A 15,336-nucleotide genomic window follows, 5' to 3' on the forward strand; every position below is an offset into this window, starting at 1 on the left:
GGACTGGAAGTAGCTACTGGTTTCTGCAAAGCATTGGCTTGCCAGTAGCATACCAGTAGCATACCAGTAGCATACCAGTAGCATACCAGTAGTTTACCAGTAGTTTACCAGTAGCACTGGGGCACCACTCAACCTGAGACACTATCCTTGAATTGTTATTATTGTTATCATTACCTGAAACCTGTAGAAAGTGCCATCATCTTTGAGAGTGAGAACATGGTCTGATATGGGGAAAAAGTATCCATGGGCAGCCATCAGGGTTCCTAGGTGGAGCGCCTCCACTGGAAGGAAGACACAAGGCAGAGAAACATCAATGTCTCACCTTGCGCAATATTGCTCTCATTGAATTCATTCACACGTATGTCAGATTCAATATATTTATATATAAAAACAAAAGAGTTTCACAAATTGGATGAGACATAAAACTAAAATACAAATTATATGTATTTATATATCCGTATTTATTTATTTTTTGTTCGTTTTATTTCTTTGATGTCTCATCCAATTTGTGAAGCACTTTTGCTTTTATTCTAAATAAATCAGATAAGTGGTTAAAGGTAGAATCTGTAATGCCGTCAAACAGCAACCTCTAGGCAAAAGTGTCTTCCTCTTTGTATATAACTTTGTTTACATCGTTTGTTTTGGTCTGACGTGTGGGTTGGAGTTTAGTGGGTGATTAGGGGAGGGGTTGCTATTACTGGCCACAAGGGAGGTAGATACAGTCGATCACTCCCTTCTACTGCATACACTAACTAGTATTGGTCTGGATGAGACGTCAGTAGAGTCACTCCAAGCAGTGCTGGGAAGCACAGAATGGAGTGTACTCCGTGATAACACAGCCAATATTAACGAATACACCGAAACGGTGATTGACCATGTCTGTACTCAGGTAGAAGTAATAATCCCCACCACCAAAATTAATATCTACCCAAACCAAAAGCCCTGGGTAGACAAATCCGTCCGTGAGGCTCTGAAAGTGCGCACATCAGCATACAACACCGGGCTGGTGACAGGCAACATGGAAGAACACAAGATGGCAAGATACAACGTCAGGAGAGCAGTAATAGAGGCAAAACGGCGTTACAGGGATAAAGTTGAACTTCAGTTTGAACAGGCTGACTCTAGAGGCATGTGGCAGGGCCTCAGAACAATGACAGACTACAAAGGAACCCCCCTCAAACTGAACAGTGACATCTCCTTAGCAAATGATCTCAACTCCTTCTATGCGAGGTTTGAGGCTGTGAATAACAACACCAGCCTACAAACCACGGCAATGGGGGGGGGGGGGTCTGCTGATGGAGACTCAGTGTTCAGGGTAACAGAGCATGAGGTGAGACGGATCTTTAAAAAAGTGGATATCAGGAAGGCAGCAGGACCGGACGGCATCCCCGGCCGCGTCCTAAAAGTCTGTGCCGACCAACTGGCCCCGGTATTCACTGACATCTTCAACCTGTCCTTGGAACAGGCCGTCATCCCCACCTGTCTGAAGAAGTCCACCATCATCCCTGTACCCAAAAAATCTACGCCCGCTTGCCTCAACGACTACCGCCCTGTAGCCCTCACCTCCATAGCCATGAAGTGCTTTGAGAAGCTAGTGAAGGGCTACATCTGTTCCTCCCTCCCCATCAACCTGGACCCTCTGCAATTTGCATATCGCCCCAACAGGTCCACGGAGGACGCCATAGCCCATGTGCTGCACACAGCAGCATCACATCTGGACAAGAGGAAGGGGAACTATGTGCGAATGCTGTTCATCGACTACAGCTCAGCATTCAATACCATAGTCCCCTCCAAACTCATAGCCAAGCTCAGGGACCTGGGCTTGAACTATGACCTGTGCCAGTGGGTCCTGGACTTCCTGACGGGCAGACCCCAGGTGGTAAGAGCCGGCAACTGCACCTCCTCATCCATCACGCTCAACATAGGGGCCCCCCAGGGCTGTGTTCTGAGCCCCCTCCTCTACTCCCTGTACACACATGACTGTGTAGCACAGCGGAACAACAACACCATCATCAAATTTGCTGATGACACAGTAGTGGTGGGCCTGATCTCTGCCAACGACGAAAGGGCCTACCTGGAAGAGGTAGAGAACCTGTCACAGTGGTGTCAGGAAAACTGCCTCTCCCTGAACGTCAGCAAAACAAAAGAGATGATTGTGGACTTCAGGAGGTCGGGGGTCAAGGACTACAGCCCCCTCAGCATCGACGGGGCACCAGTTGAGAGAGTGAACAGTTTCAAGTACCTCGGAGCCCACATATCCGAGGACTTGACATGGACCACACACATTGACAGTGTTGTGAAGAAGGCACGACAACGCCTCTACTTCCTCAGGCGCCTAAGGAAGTTCCAAGTCAGTCAGAAGATCCTTAGGAACTTCTACTCATGTACAATAGAGAGCATCCTGACCGGCAACATCACCTCCTGGTTTGGGAATAGCACTGCACAAGACCGTAGCAGACTACAAAGAGTGACACGTTCAGCCGAACGCACAATTAGAGGGGGGCTTCCCACCCTCCAGAACATTTACAACAAGCGGTGCAAGGGGAAGGCTAAGAGAATTATTAAGGACTCGAGCCACCCGAACAACTGCCTCTTTGAACTGCTGCCGTCAGGCAAGCGATACCGGAGTCTTATGGCGAGCACAGAAAGACTCAGAAGGAGCTTCTATCCCCAGGCCATCAGGCTGCTAAACGAACAATAATCGCTAAACGAACGATAATCACTATGCAACAACCATCAAATGCACACAGCACACACACCCACACGCACACACACACTCACTCAAACAAACAACACACTGCAGCACCCACTCTCCACACTTTAGATCACACAAACACACTTACACTTTATATTTATTGATAAAGGATTTGCACTACAACTCGTACACCTACTGTGAATTGTACCTAAACTGCACCTCGTCCATTTATGCCTTGCACTATATAGTATTGTATATTAGTACACTGCACAGTATTGTATATTGTATGGTAACTACGTCTACGAACATTGTACATATGTCTAAACTGAACACTGTGACCTCTTTTTTTTCTTCTAATTTTTACTATGTTTTTATTTCATACTTATCTTGTCATGCACAGTCTCTGGAGCGCAACAGTAAGAAGCATTTTGTACAAAAGTATTCTGTACTTCTGTATGACAACTATTAAAGAAACTTGAAACTTGACATGACAATTGCCCTTAGCTTGGTTTCATGACTATTTAACATCCAGGCATCAGTGTGTGAGAGCACAGTGTGTGTGTGTGTGTGTGTGTGTGTGTGTGTGTGTGTGTGTGTGTGTGTGTGTGTGTGTGTGTGTGTGTGTGTGTGTGTGTGTGTGTGTGTGTGTGTGTGTGTGTGTGTGTGTGTGTGTGTGTGTGTGTGTGTGTGTGTGTGTGTGTGTGTGTGTGTGTGTGTGTGTGTGTGTGTGTGTGTGTGCGTGCGTGCGTGCGTGCGTGTGAGAGACGGAGAGAGGGAGAGAGAGAGAGAAACGGGTTGTTTGGTGTATGGAGTATGCTTGACTGATCTCCGCAGGAAAATTGCAAAAGCTGGGAGCTTGAGTCCTACATTCTTAGTACATGAAGGCATTGGGGACACAATATATGCAGAGCAATACTAAATAACCTTGGATGCTTTTTATTGAATATTGCCATGGGTATCTTGAGTGTGTGTGTGTGTGTGTGTGTGTGTGTGTGTGTGTGTGTGTGTGTGTGTGTGTGTGTGTGTGTGTGTGTGTGTGTGTGTGTGTGTGTGTGTGTGTGTGTGTGTGTGTGTGTGTGTGTGTGTGTGTGTGTGTGTGTGTGTGCGCGCTTGCGTGCGTGCGTGCGTGTGTGCGTGCGTGTGTGTGTGTGTGTGTGTGTGTGTGTGTGTGTGTGTGTGTGTGTGTGTGTGTGAGAGAGACGGAAAGAGGGAGAGAGAGAGAGAAACAGGTTGTTTCATTCATAAGAATGGAAGCGATACAATTCTGTCGGTCGCCTTGCTTAAAAAGTCGGTCGCCTGGCAAAAATCGCCCGCTGTGTGCGTTGGACTATAGACACAAAATACAAATTAAGCAAGCTCTATACATTACGAAGTAAACGAAATACAATACGAAATTAACGGAATAATAATGCTGAAAAATACGTTATGCACATAACGTATTTGTATTCCGTTCATTTCGTATTGTATTTTGTTTACTTCGTAATGTATAGAGCTTGATTAATTTGTATTTTGCGTCCTGTGTTTTTGTCACTATCTTTCGTCATTGCATATGTTTGTAATTCGTCACATATAATTGTACTATATTCTATTGTGCTATATTTAATTTAGTTTATATCCCATTTAATTTGATTCAATCTCTTTATTAATTCTTATTCTTTCATGGGCACGACAACGCTGGCAGTGACTCTGGCATGATGCCTCTTTATAGCGCTTATAGGGATCTGCGCTTATTTACCACCACGTCTGTGAAGACGGCAGGTGCGTCGCGTTAACTGGTCGGTGCAATTGGCGGCGGCCATTGTGGATACCGAGCAGATTCCGATGAAGCTCATTTACATAGAAAGGGGACATGTTCTGCCCATATTACCTCATTTAAATACGCGCCAATTGCACGGGATGCAATGCTGACGGAACGCTTAATTTGTATTTTGTGTCTATGCCTCATTTCTGTCTTATTTGTCCACTTCCTGATATCTGCCAACAGCCTGTCAGGAGTGCAGACTGCTGCATCAAATGCACAGGGGAAAACGCCACACATAATGGTATCTCATCCGCGCAATGTCCTTTAGTGGATAGCTCGCAAAGATGGAGCAGAATCCGAGTGCAAACCCTGCGCAGGTAAGGGTGCAATTACCACCGCGCAATCCATTCTTAGTGGATCCCGCCCTGAGTCTCTATCCAATGGAGTTCTGCAGGGTTCAGTGCTGGGCCCTGTCCTCTTCACAATCTACATAAACAATATTTTATCATCTTTAAAATGAATCCTGTCAAGCCCATGCATATGCTGATGACACGGTTATCTATTGTATGGCGGATTCTGTGCAGTTACTGAAAACTTGCAGCTCTCTTTTATTGCTTTGCAATATGCCCTACATCAACTTAAGCTTGTTCTCAATTCTAATAAAACAAAATTCATGATATTTTCCAGGGCAAATTTTTTTTATTACAATAGTTTACAGATATCATCACTAAATGCAGGGCAGTACAGTGCGATATATATGTTGCACGTGCGACACTGACGTCAGTCTGTGCGATGAAAGGATTGACTTCAATAGCACTGGTGCGATGGCCCGCTATCCACTTGGTACTTGTAGTCTTGTGCGATTAAATACAATGTCCCTTCTGCGTAAAACTCCATATATCAAACACCAAATCCCATAATCCCTAGCGAACAATATCCCCGCGAGTTGCGAGCAGTGACTCATATCTGCTCGGCTCAGCTCACAACACAGCAGGTGACTGCAGGACTCGTCTCAGCAGCGTTTGGAACGCGGACATTGAAACAGAGCTAGTAGATAGTGTTGTCGCGACCCAAAACAAATCCCTGCTGTTTTATTCGGCAACGGGTCAAATGCATATAACATGCTTTGCAATCCTCGCATCATAAAGTCCGAAATGAACGTTACCCAGACCGTGCTTCTGCCTTCTGCTCTCAGCCGAGCGGGGCTGCACAGCAGTGCGGCTATTTTGCGATCCGAAATAAGTCTGGTGTTTTTTTTCTCTCACAACGGGTCAAATGCATCTAACACGCTTTGCATCATCGCCATTCCTTTATGCCCACATCGCCCGAAATGAACGTTACATTAGCATAAGCTAACAAGCTAATCCTGATCAGAGGCAGAGCCATAGAGACAGTGTGGACTGGGGAAAGGGTGTGTGTGTGTGTCGAGAGGAGTGGAAGTTTGAAGACAGACTAGATGATGCGGGGGTGGTGAGTTGAAACAGTGTGAATGAATGAAAACTTTATTTAACAGATTGCAGAATGGGTACAAGGGATGCAGACCATAGAAAGACTTTCGTCTTGTTTACATCAGGGTCCCCCATTGTGTGTGTGTGTGTGTCCCAACCGACCCCACTTCTATGTTTCAATAAATTATTTGCATTTAAAACTATTAACGCTGACTCATTAGTTCAGTCCACTCAAAATTATGCTAATATTCCTTGTTGTTTATGATATTAATTGAAAATAGCATATGAGAGTATTATAGTAATAATAACACATGGCGATATACTAAAAAGCAATTTATAATTTTTGGCTGGTAAAAAATCTGCCTTTTTTAAATCTACCAGCCAAATGGCTGGTAAGTCAAAAGGTTAAGTTTGTTCCCTGACTGCAACTAAATAACACAAATACAATAGGCACATTTGTGACTGTTACAAATATAACACGTTTTATACTTGTGCTACAAGATTTTGGCCAGTGCTACAAAACTATCAACCTCTGTAGCACCAGTGCTATGTGCAAAAAAAGTTAACGTACAGCCCTGACTAAATGGTACACAAATTAGCAGAGTCACTGAATATAAATATCTGGGCCTGTGGATAGACAAAAAATGTACCCTTAAAATTTCATACTGAGAAACTTGCGCCTAAGCTGTGCCAAAAGGTTGGCTTTTTGTACAGAAATCGGTCAAGATTCCCTCAATTATGTCGAAAAAGAGTTGTTGAGTCAATATTTCGCTGCTGTCGGGACAAAACCTCATAACTCCAAAAACCCAACTTTTCAGCAGATGAAAAAAACTAACACAGATTTGAGGGTGAATAGAGTTAGGAGGTTTAGACAGATGATCGGTTTAATGCTTTCCCATTGTTTAAACTTTGTAAAACCCACAAACACATATGGAGGATGATCTACGGAGTTGATTTATATAATAAAAAAGAAATAAAAAAATGGAGTTATGAGGTTTTGTCCCGACAGCAGCGATTTGTATCTGTTGTTGATTATGGCGATGTCATGTATCGTCATGCTTCAGCTTCCACCCTGAAACTTGGACTCTGTGTATCACTTTGCCCTTAGATGTATTACTGGAGATAGGTATGATACACACATTTGTATCCTTTACAGTAAGGTTGGTTGCCCATCCCTGGCAGCTCTGCGAGACTATCATTGGCTCTTGTACATTTTCAAGGTGTTGACCGGCAAACAGCCACCGTATAGCTGCCCTGTTGGACAGGAATGCTCCAGCCCATCAAACACAATCTAGTAACTGGATCACACTTAAAGTTCCACGGACTAGTACAGGACTCGGCAGGACAGCATTCTCTTATGCAGCCCCAAAGTCCTGGAATGACATTCAGTCAAATTTAAAGTTCTTCCTTCCCTTACGGAATTTAAATGTCTGATTTCATTTCTTTATGATTCATGTTGTAACTGTTTTTAACTGATTGCACTGTACATTGTTTTGTTGTTCTATTTTGTTGTACACTCAGCAGTTCTGTAAATGAGGTGCCCTCACCTCAGAGCTCACCTCAGTATAAATAAACGTTTCAATCAAAGGTCTGGAGAAATTCACAGCATAATCAGTTACTATATATATTCTTGTAGCTATATAGTAACTTATTATACTGTGAATAATAGCTACGTGATAACGTATTTGTTTGAACCCTTTCACTACCACACTACAGAAGGTTAACCTTTCACTACCACACTACAGACGATTAACCGTAATGAATCCTGTCAAGCCCATTCATATGCTGATATCTATTGTATGGCGGATTCTGTGCAGTTACTGAAAACTTGCAGCTCTCTTTTATTGCTTTGCAATATGCCCTACATCAACTTAAGCTTGTTCTCAATTCTAATATAACAAAATTCATGATATTTTCCAGGGCAATTTTTTTTTATTACAATAGTTTACAGATATCATCACTAAATGGTACACAAATTAGCAGAGTCACTGAATATAATTGGCGCAGTGGGCAAGGCGCTCGCCTCTAACGCAGGAGACGCTGGGTTCGAGCCCAGCTCTCGGCGTTGCTACCGCCATTCACTGCAGTGAAAGGGTTAATGAGTTGAAGGTATCCAATGGAGTTTTTGACCACTAGTTGATGAAAGTGGCGCTAAAGTACACAGTAGGAGAAAAGAGGTCCCTGAAAATTGCATATCATGCAAGTGCACAAGGATGCACAAGCACACCACAAGAAAGTGTTACGAGTTGGGTCGGTGTGTTGGACCCAGGTGCAGTGCAGAATGGATAGACGAGAGGCAGGTGTTGTTGTTATTTATTGTTTGACATTGATGGTATACCCGCCGACAACGGCGGACAAACAAAAGTGGGAGAATGCTTAGTCTCCAAAAGAGGGAAAGTAAAGTGGAGAAAACTAGTCCCCAAAACACGTTAGTGTACAAAATCATAAACTGAGCTATATAGAGAAAATGGGAAAAGCAAAGGGGAGAAAACGCTGTCTCCAAAACACATTACTACACGACATACGTCGGGCGACGGTGCTACATAAGCACACAAAACAGTTTACACATTCGATAAGGCAAGGCACGGCAAATACTATACATGACAAACTAATGTATCCTCCATGACAGGAGCGATAAATGTTACTCACAACTAGGGATGGGTACCGAATTCGGTACTTTTGAGGCACCGAACCGAAACACGTCGGTACTACCGATTATCGAATCAAGTGAGAAACCGAGAAAAAAAATTAAAAAAGAAAATGTTTTACTTTTTTTTCTTTTTCATGTCAACGTTCACACGCACAATATATGCTTACCTAGGATTTGACTTGATTCAATAACAAAGCAGTCGGAGCAATGACAAGCCGAAAACTGTCGAAATTGTAGTTATTTGAAGTTTGGATTTTTTTTTACGACTGAGGTAGGTAAATTTAATTTCTTGAGACTAAAGTACCGAAAAAAGGTACCGTTGGATACCGGTATCGATTCACAGGTACCGGTACCGGTATCGGTTCAAATGTGAAAGGTACCCATCCCTACTCACAGCGGTGTACTCTCACAGGTAGGTTCAGTGATTAACTGACAGCCTGAATAGTAACCACAGGGCCCCGTTCCATGTACGTGGTTCAACTAAGTCGATCAACATGTCCATTATCCAGCTTCAGTTAACCCGATGTTCGAAGCCGGGATTTTCCTGTTTCACAAACCTGGATTCAGTCTCGTTAACTCAAGCCAGACTTGAGAGTCAGGCTAGATGCGCGCTCCCGTTTTAGGTGGAAAGCCAGCACGTATCGATGGCAGAGACCCTGATTCTCAACGGCATTGATTGATTAATTGATTTAAGACTTTATTGACAGATTGCAATAGGCTCAATCGCCTCGCCGACAAGTTAAATGCGTTATCTATAGGCTAATTCTAAGTCCATCATTACCTCAATCAATCAGATTATATTTCTTTAAACTTGCCTGCTGGATTGAATAATCAAATGAGATCTTGCTAGCGAAAATAACTAGTTAACTGTTATACAGAATTACGAGACGGCTTTCTTGCCCATTGATTGATGTATAGTCAATCTTTTACTTATCTACTCTGTGGTGTAACGGGTTGTTCTTTTGACTTCCACACGGACGACCCGGGTTCAAGACCGGGGTCCTTCTTTTTGCAATATAGGAATAATTCAATTTGGTGCACGTTGAGAGCTATATAAAGAATGACATCCTCAATGCATGTAGATTTATAATATTTTAACTTAAAACCAGGCTACTTTGGCGTATAATCATTAATATTATATTCAAAAAAATCATATTGGAAACTCCGGGATTAGAACCCGGGTCGCAAGATTGGGAGTCTTGAGCACTACCGCTGGGCCACTGTGCCAGATGGGATAAATTCATTGTTTATACATTAATGAACGAGAGACCCGTGTTTAGAATATTCCTTATTTTGAATGACGTTTTATTTCTTTATCCTCATTCATTCATGTGACGTCAACGGCTCATTCAATTTCTCAAATCCGTCAAACAGCGCATCTCATCAGACATCTTAATCCCAGTTACAATTAAAATAACCACATTTTTGTGTACATCGCACGAGCGAGCGCCACCGTCGCCACGGTATATATAACGTGCATTATTTAGGACAAAGTGAATTTAATATCAGCATTTTGGGTCTATTTTACATTTCAAAAGCCCCCTCTGGAAGAATGGAGCACAAAAACGTAATTCAGAATGGTATAATGCAGATCGTAGACTGTGGGAATAGTTTCAGGAAACGAGCTGTCACTTCTTTGCGGGGGCGTGGCTCTGCGTGATCGGGCTAACTTGAACTTGAACTCTGCTTTCGAGCAGGCTCAAACTTTTGGATATGTTGTCATGGTGATTTGGGAAATCCACGTACATGAAATCGGAAAGTCAGGCTAACACAGTTATCCAGATAAAGTTATCCGGCTAACTCGGTTATCCCGGTACATGGAACGGGGCCCAGGAAGAGCATATAAAGCCAACCTAACTAGGCACACCAGGTACCAATGAATGCAATCAGGACAGATAGACAGGTTAATTACCATCAGGTAACACTAGGGCTTTTGCTCCCTGAGGAGAGCAAAACCCCAAATGTACAGAACGGGGATGACTGAAACAAAGAGTGCACTGGAAACGTGTACACATGTCCTTGTGCTTCAAATTGATTGGTCTCTATACGATCTTCCTTGACAATCGAACTGCCTGTCAATCAAAGGAGGTCGGACTCATTACAATTTCACCAAAACTGCAAGTGAAACTTAACACGGATGTGATGTAAATCATTGCGAGAGCAAAGAAAGCGGTGAAAATGGACTTTAAAAAAAGATGAGGTAGAAAATGTATTCAGCTTGTAGACTATAGAACAACAATAGAAAACACTGTCTATTTGGGGGGAAATGTGAATATGAATAAAAGCAAGCTGTTTACAAGAAAACTAATTTAGATAGTTACTGATACTTGTTGTAAAATTAAGAGATTCACGATTTTTTTCGTGCAAAACACTACAAAGTATGCTATTTGCGGTTGTTTTCAGCTCATTCAAAAGATGGCTTTTTAGAGTAGGCGGTTTGTCCACGTGTATATTGTATATGTATGTATATTGTTAGTATAGCAGTGATCACATTTTTTTTTATCTATTTCACTTCAAATAATGAATAAATTGACCTTTCACAACGTACATTCGTAAATTAACACTTTTCTTGACTTAAAAGAGTACAGCACCATTGAAAACACTGACCCTGGCTCTCACCCGGGCTAGCAGATGCCTTGACGACATCTGCCACGGGATCAGGAGTAATTCCCTGCCGCTAAATGGCAGTAAGATCAAAGCCATCCTCATCAGCACCCCCCATCAAGCCAAACAGGCCGTGAGTTTTTCCTTACCTTCGCGTGGGGTATGTCTGGGAGTGCTTGCATTCTTTCATTTATTTGCATTTATTTTAAATTTGTTGGACCTTATGGTGTTCTTGTTCTGTTCTTGACTTATTGTTATGTTTTCTTCTTGACTTGTTTAAAGAAGACATGTACGGCCCATGGGGACATTAACGTGTGTTGTCGGGCCCTATAAATAAATTTGATTTGATTTGATTTATCACCCATATCACCATTGACAACCACTCCATCCCCCTCTCCTCCCAGCATGGGTGTAAAGTTGGACTCATCACTGTCATTCGATGCACACATAAAAACGGTCTATCAAACCTCCTTCTACCACCTGAGGAACATCTCCAAACTTAGATCCTCACTCTCCCAGTCTAACGCAGAAAAACTGATCCACGCCTTTGTCAGTCCCCGCATCGACTACTGTAACTCTCTGCTGGCAGGCCTTCCCTCCAAAACCATCCAGAGGGTTACAGTACGTCCAGAACAGTCCGCCCGTGTCCTCATCACCAAAACCCAGAAAACCCAACACATCACACCAGTCCTTCACTCCCTTCACTGGCTGCCAATAAACCAGCGGATTAACTTTAAGGTTCTACTGCTCGTCTACAAGGCCATTAATCACAACCTCCTCTCCGCTCAACCCCCGCATCCAGGTCACTCAGGTCTGGCAAACTTCCTCGCCATCCCACGCACAAGGCTGTCAACCATGGGGCACCGTGCTTTTTCCACACTGGGGCCACGCCTGTGGAATCAGCTGCCAGGATCCGTCAAGGCCTCAGACTCCCTCGCTGCCTAATTTATTTTACTCTGCCTTCTACTAGGGCCTAGAGGGTGACCAAATCCGTATGATCCAAATGCAGGACAGCGTGTCGATTTTGCGGGATATTTGTTGAAATTGCGGGACAGTAATGAATAATACGTATGCAAGAATCATGTTTACGTAATGTATTCATAATTTTTTATAAAAATATAAGCATTTAATGTTAATATTAATTGCTTATTATACTCATAATTATATAGAATACCATACCATGCAATCCAACATGCTGTTAAGAGGTTCCCGAGTCCTATGGCAAGTTAAGATGTACATGATGCAACCTGTGATAGACCACCGTAACACTTCCGGGATTCTGAAATCAGGGAGGAGATTGCGGGGGGGTCAAATGAATGAATGTGGACGAGAGCCGTGATGTAAGTGGTTGCCGATACGGCTGTGGGGGTGCTAGAGACATGATCGAATAGACGTTTATGCGCCTCGCTCTCCTGAACACGGCGTGACCCATAACTAACGGATCAGAACTAAATCGGCAGAGAAAAAGCCCATTTTAAAGCACCTATTCCGCATGGACATGCGCAGAGTGCCCATGGAGTCTGGACGACGCGAGATGACGCTCGAATGAATGTGGACTGTTCCATCAGAGGGGGGAGCTTCGATGGTCATGTAAGTGGCTACAGACCGCTGCACTTAAATATAAACATTAGTCTACCTGTAGACTCAATGAGGTAATTGTAGATGTCGCCATAAGACGCGTCTGGCCATTTAGTGGGATCATTTTTTCATTATCCTGTTCGGCTGAAAGGACATAGGCCATCGAAGCTCCCCCCTCTGATAGAACAGTCCACATTCATTCGAGCGTCATCTCGCGTCGTCCAGACTCCATGGGCACTCTGCGCATGTCCATGCGGAATAGGTGCTTTAAAATGGGCTTTTTCTCTGCCGATTTAGTTCTGATCGATTAGTTATGGGTCACGCCGTGTTCAGGAGAGCGAGGCGCATAAACGTCTATTCGATCATGTCTCTAGCACCCCCACAGCCGTATCGGCAACCACTTACATCACGGCTCTCGTCCACATCCATTCATTTGACCCCCCCGCAATCTCCTCCCTGATTTCAATGTAACGCAGAAGTGTAGTGGTCTATCTCTCTTGTAATGTGATACTGAAGTGCATACATTGTCTACACTGGCTTCCTTGATTCTAAACCTGTCCAGAACATGCTACAAAGTTTAAATGTTTCATTCAATGATAATCTGACAAAATGTTACAATTATTAAAATGATAATACTTTTAATACTTTTTTTTCATATATACATTTTATTTTTTATTTTTTTATTATTAACATATTAAATGTAAATATATCACAGGTATATAGGTATACAGGTATATACAGGATGAATATAATAACATGAGTATAGCATGAGTAGGCCTACAAAGTGTTATCCTGCATAAGTGAAATACATACATAAACAAATTAAAACAGCAGTGAACAATAGGAAACAACTATTTAAAAAATTGCTTATGGGGAACAGTAGGCTAAATGGCTGTAACTAGAAATGTGCTTCGCATTGTGCCTCCGAAGGTTTCAGCACCTTGGAGAGCACCATAGTGCACGTACAGGTAGTTAGTGCTTGAGGAATCTATATTATTACTGGACCGTGCAGCTTCAATTAGAGCCTTCTGACCAAGAGAATATTAAAAAAAATCTTGACATGTTAGAGAGAAATTCGCTTTGACTTGGATCTCACTCTTCAGTTACCTCAATGACAGTGTCGCCTGCATGATGCGCGCAGTTGTGAATGATGTGGGCCAAGGACTGAGCCTTGGGGGACCCCCTGTGTGACTGGGGAGGGGGAGGAGGTGTGGCCGGAGAGGGAGATGAATTGGTGTCTGTCTGTGAGGTAGGAGGAGAACCAGCCAAGTGCTGTGCCCTCAACACCCAGTTGGTGCAGCCTTTGGAGGAGGATGGAGTGACACACTGTGTCAAAGGCTGCACTGAGATCGAGTAGGATCAGGATGTTGAGGGCACCGGAGTCAGCGGAGATGAGGAGGTCGTTGATGACTTTAACCAGTGCAGTTTCGGTGCTGTGAGCGGGACGGAAGCCAGACTGAAGGGGTTCATAGAGGGTGTTGGACTGGAGATGGGAGTGGAGTTGGGAGGCAGCAATGCGTTCCAGTGTTTTAGAGAAAAAAGGAAGATTGGATATGGGGCGGTAGTTGGAGAGGCTGGATGGGTCAAGAGTGGGTTTTTTGAGGACAGGGGTGACAGCGGCGAGTTTATAGGTGTGACTATAGTGTGACTATATTTGTAATATACTGTATATAATATTTTGTGAGTATAAACACATCCACAAATGCTGAAAGACACATACGTGCACACACGGACATGTGTACACATGTCTATTATATTCTACTAAAACTGAATCAAACCATAAACAAAGTGGCCTGTTGGGATGTTAGATCCTAATGTGAATAATTGTGATTTTATATGCCTACACTTTGTGCTCATTTTAACCTTGCTATTATTTTACTTATTTTTACTTTTATTTCTAGGCCCCACTATCCGCCGGGTGCATACTATGACCTTTATCATGTTTTGTAACAGATTACAGAAATTCAAGAAGCCTATTGGAAACGTGAGGTTCTGATATTATTTTGATTAATATATCTGGATTATTTTATCCCACTTCATGCTTTGCTCTTGCTGCTTGTTTTACACTGATTTTATGTCTTATTTCTTACTGATGTAAAGCACTTTGAACTCCAATCCCCTGTATGAAAGGTGCTATACAAATAGTTATTATTATTACACACACACACACACACACACACACACACACACACACACACACACACACACACACTCACGCCTGCACAAGCGTCCTGCTCCTTCAGAACCCTGTCAGTCACCCCTGCTAATGAAAAAATAAAGCCATTCTATATTTATCACACCTTCCACTGTGACTCACTAGCCCTAGTGTATTCATGATCCATAAATTATTGAATGCATGTTTACTCATAATGTGCCCTCTGCTCTTCCTGCCCGTTGTGCTGCACTGTGTGCCTCTACCTCCGCACTATACTATATACTATACCTCCTTCCGGGAAAGAAGCTATGAGATTTATTATTTTCATTGATAAGGGCAGTGGACTGGACAGTGTAAATCCATCTGTAATCTGTATTTTCCTGAGAAGAGACTGTAAAAGGCTGAGGAACACAGACAGAAAAAGAATTTATTTGCACTTACAAATCCCCATCAAATTAATGGTCC

General features: G+C 43.0%; 1 protein-coding gene across 1 annotated transcript in view; it reads right to left on the reverse strand.

Moving 5' to 3' along the window:
- rgs7a (regulator of G protein signaling 7a) overlaps positions 1-15,336 on the reverse strand; it is a gene marked incomplete at its 3' end in the record, with an annotated part of 67,027 nt that overhangs the window by 27,167 nt on the left and 24,524 nt on the right. The window contains exon 2 of the mRNA XM_084321415.1: positions 175-281. Coding sequence (XP_084177541.1) covers positions 175-281 — 107 coding nt within the window. The remainder of the gene's footprint in view (positions 1-174; positions 282-15,336) is intronic.

Source organism: Notolepis coatsorum (assembly GCF_963971535.1).
Source record: "Notolepis coatsorum genome assembly, chromosome: 9".
NCBI lineage: Eukaryota > Metazoa > Chordata > Actinopteri > Aulopiformes > Paralepididae > Notolepis > Notolepis coatsorum.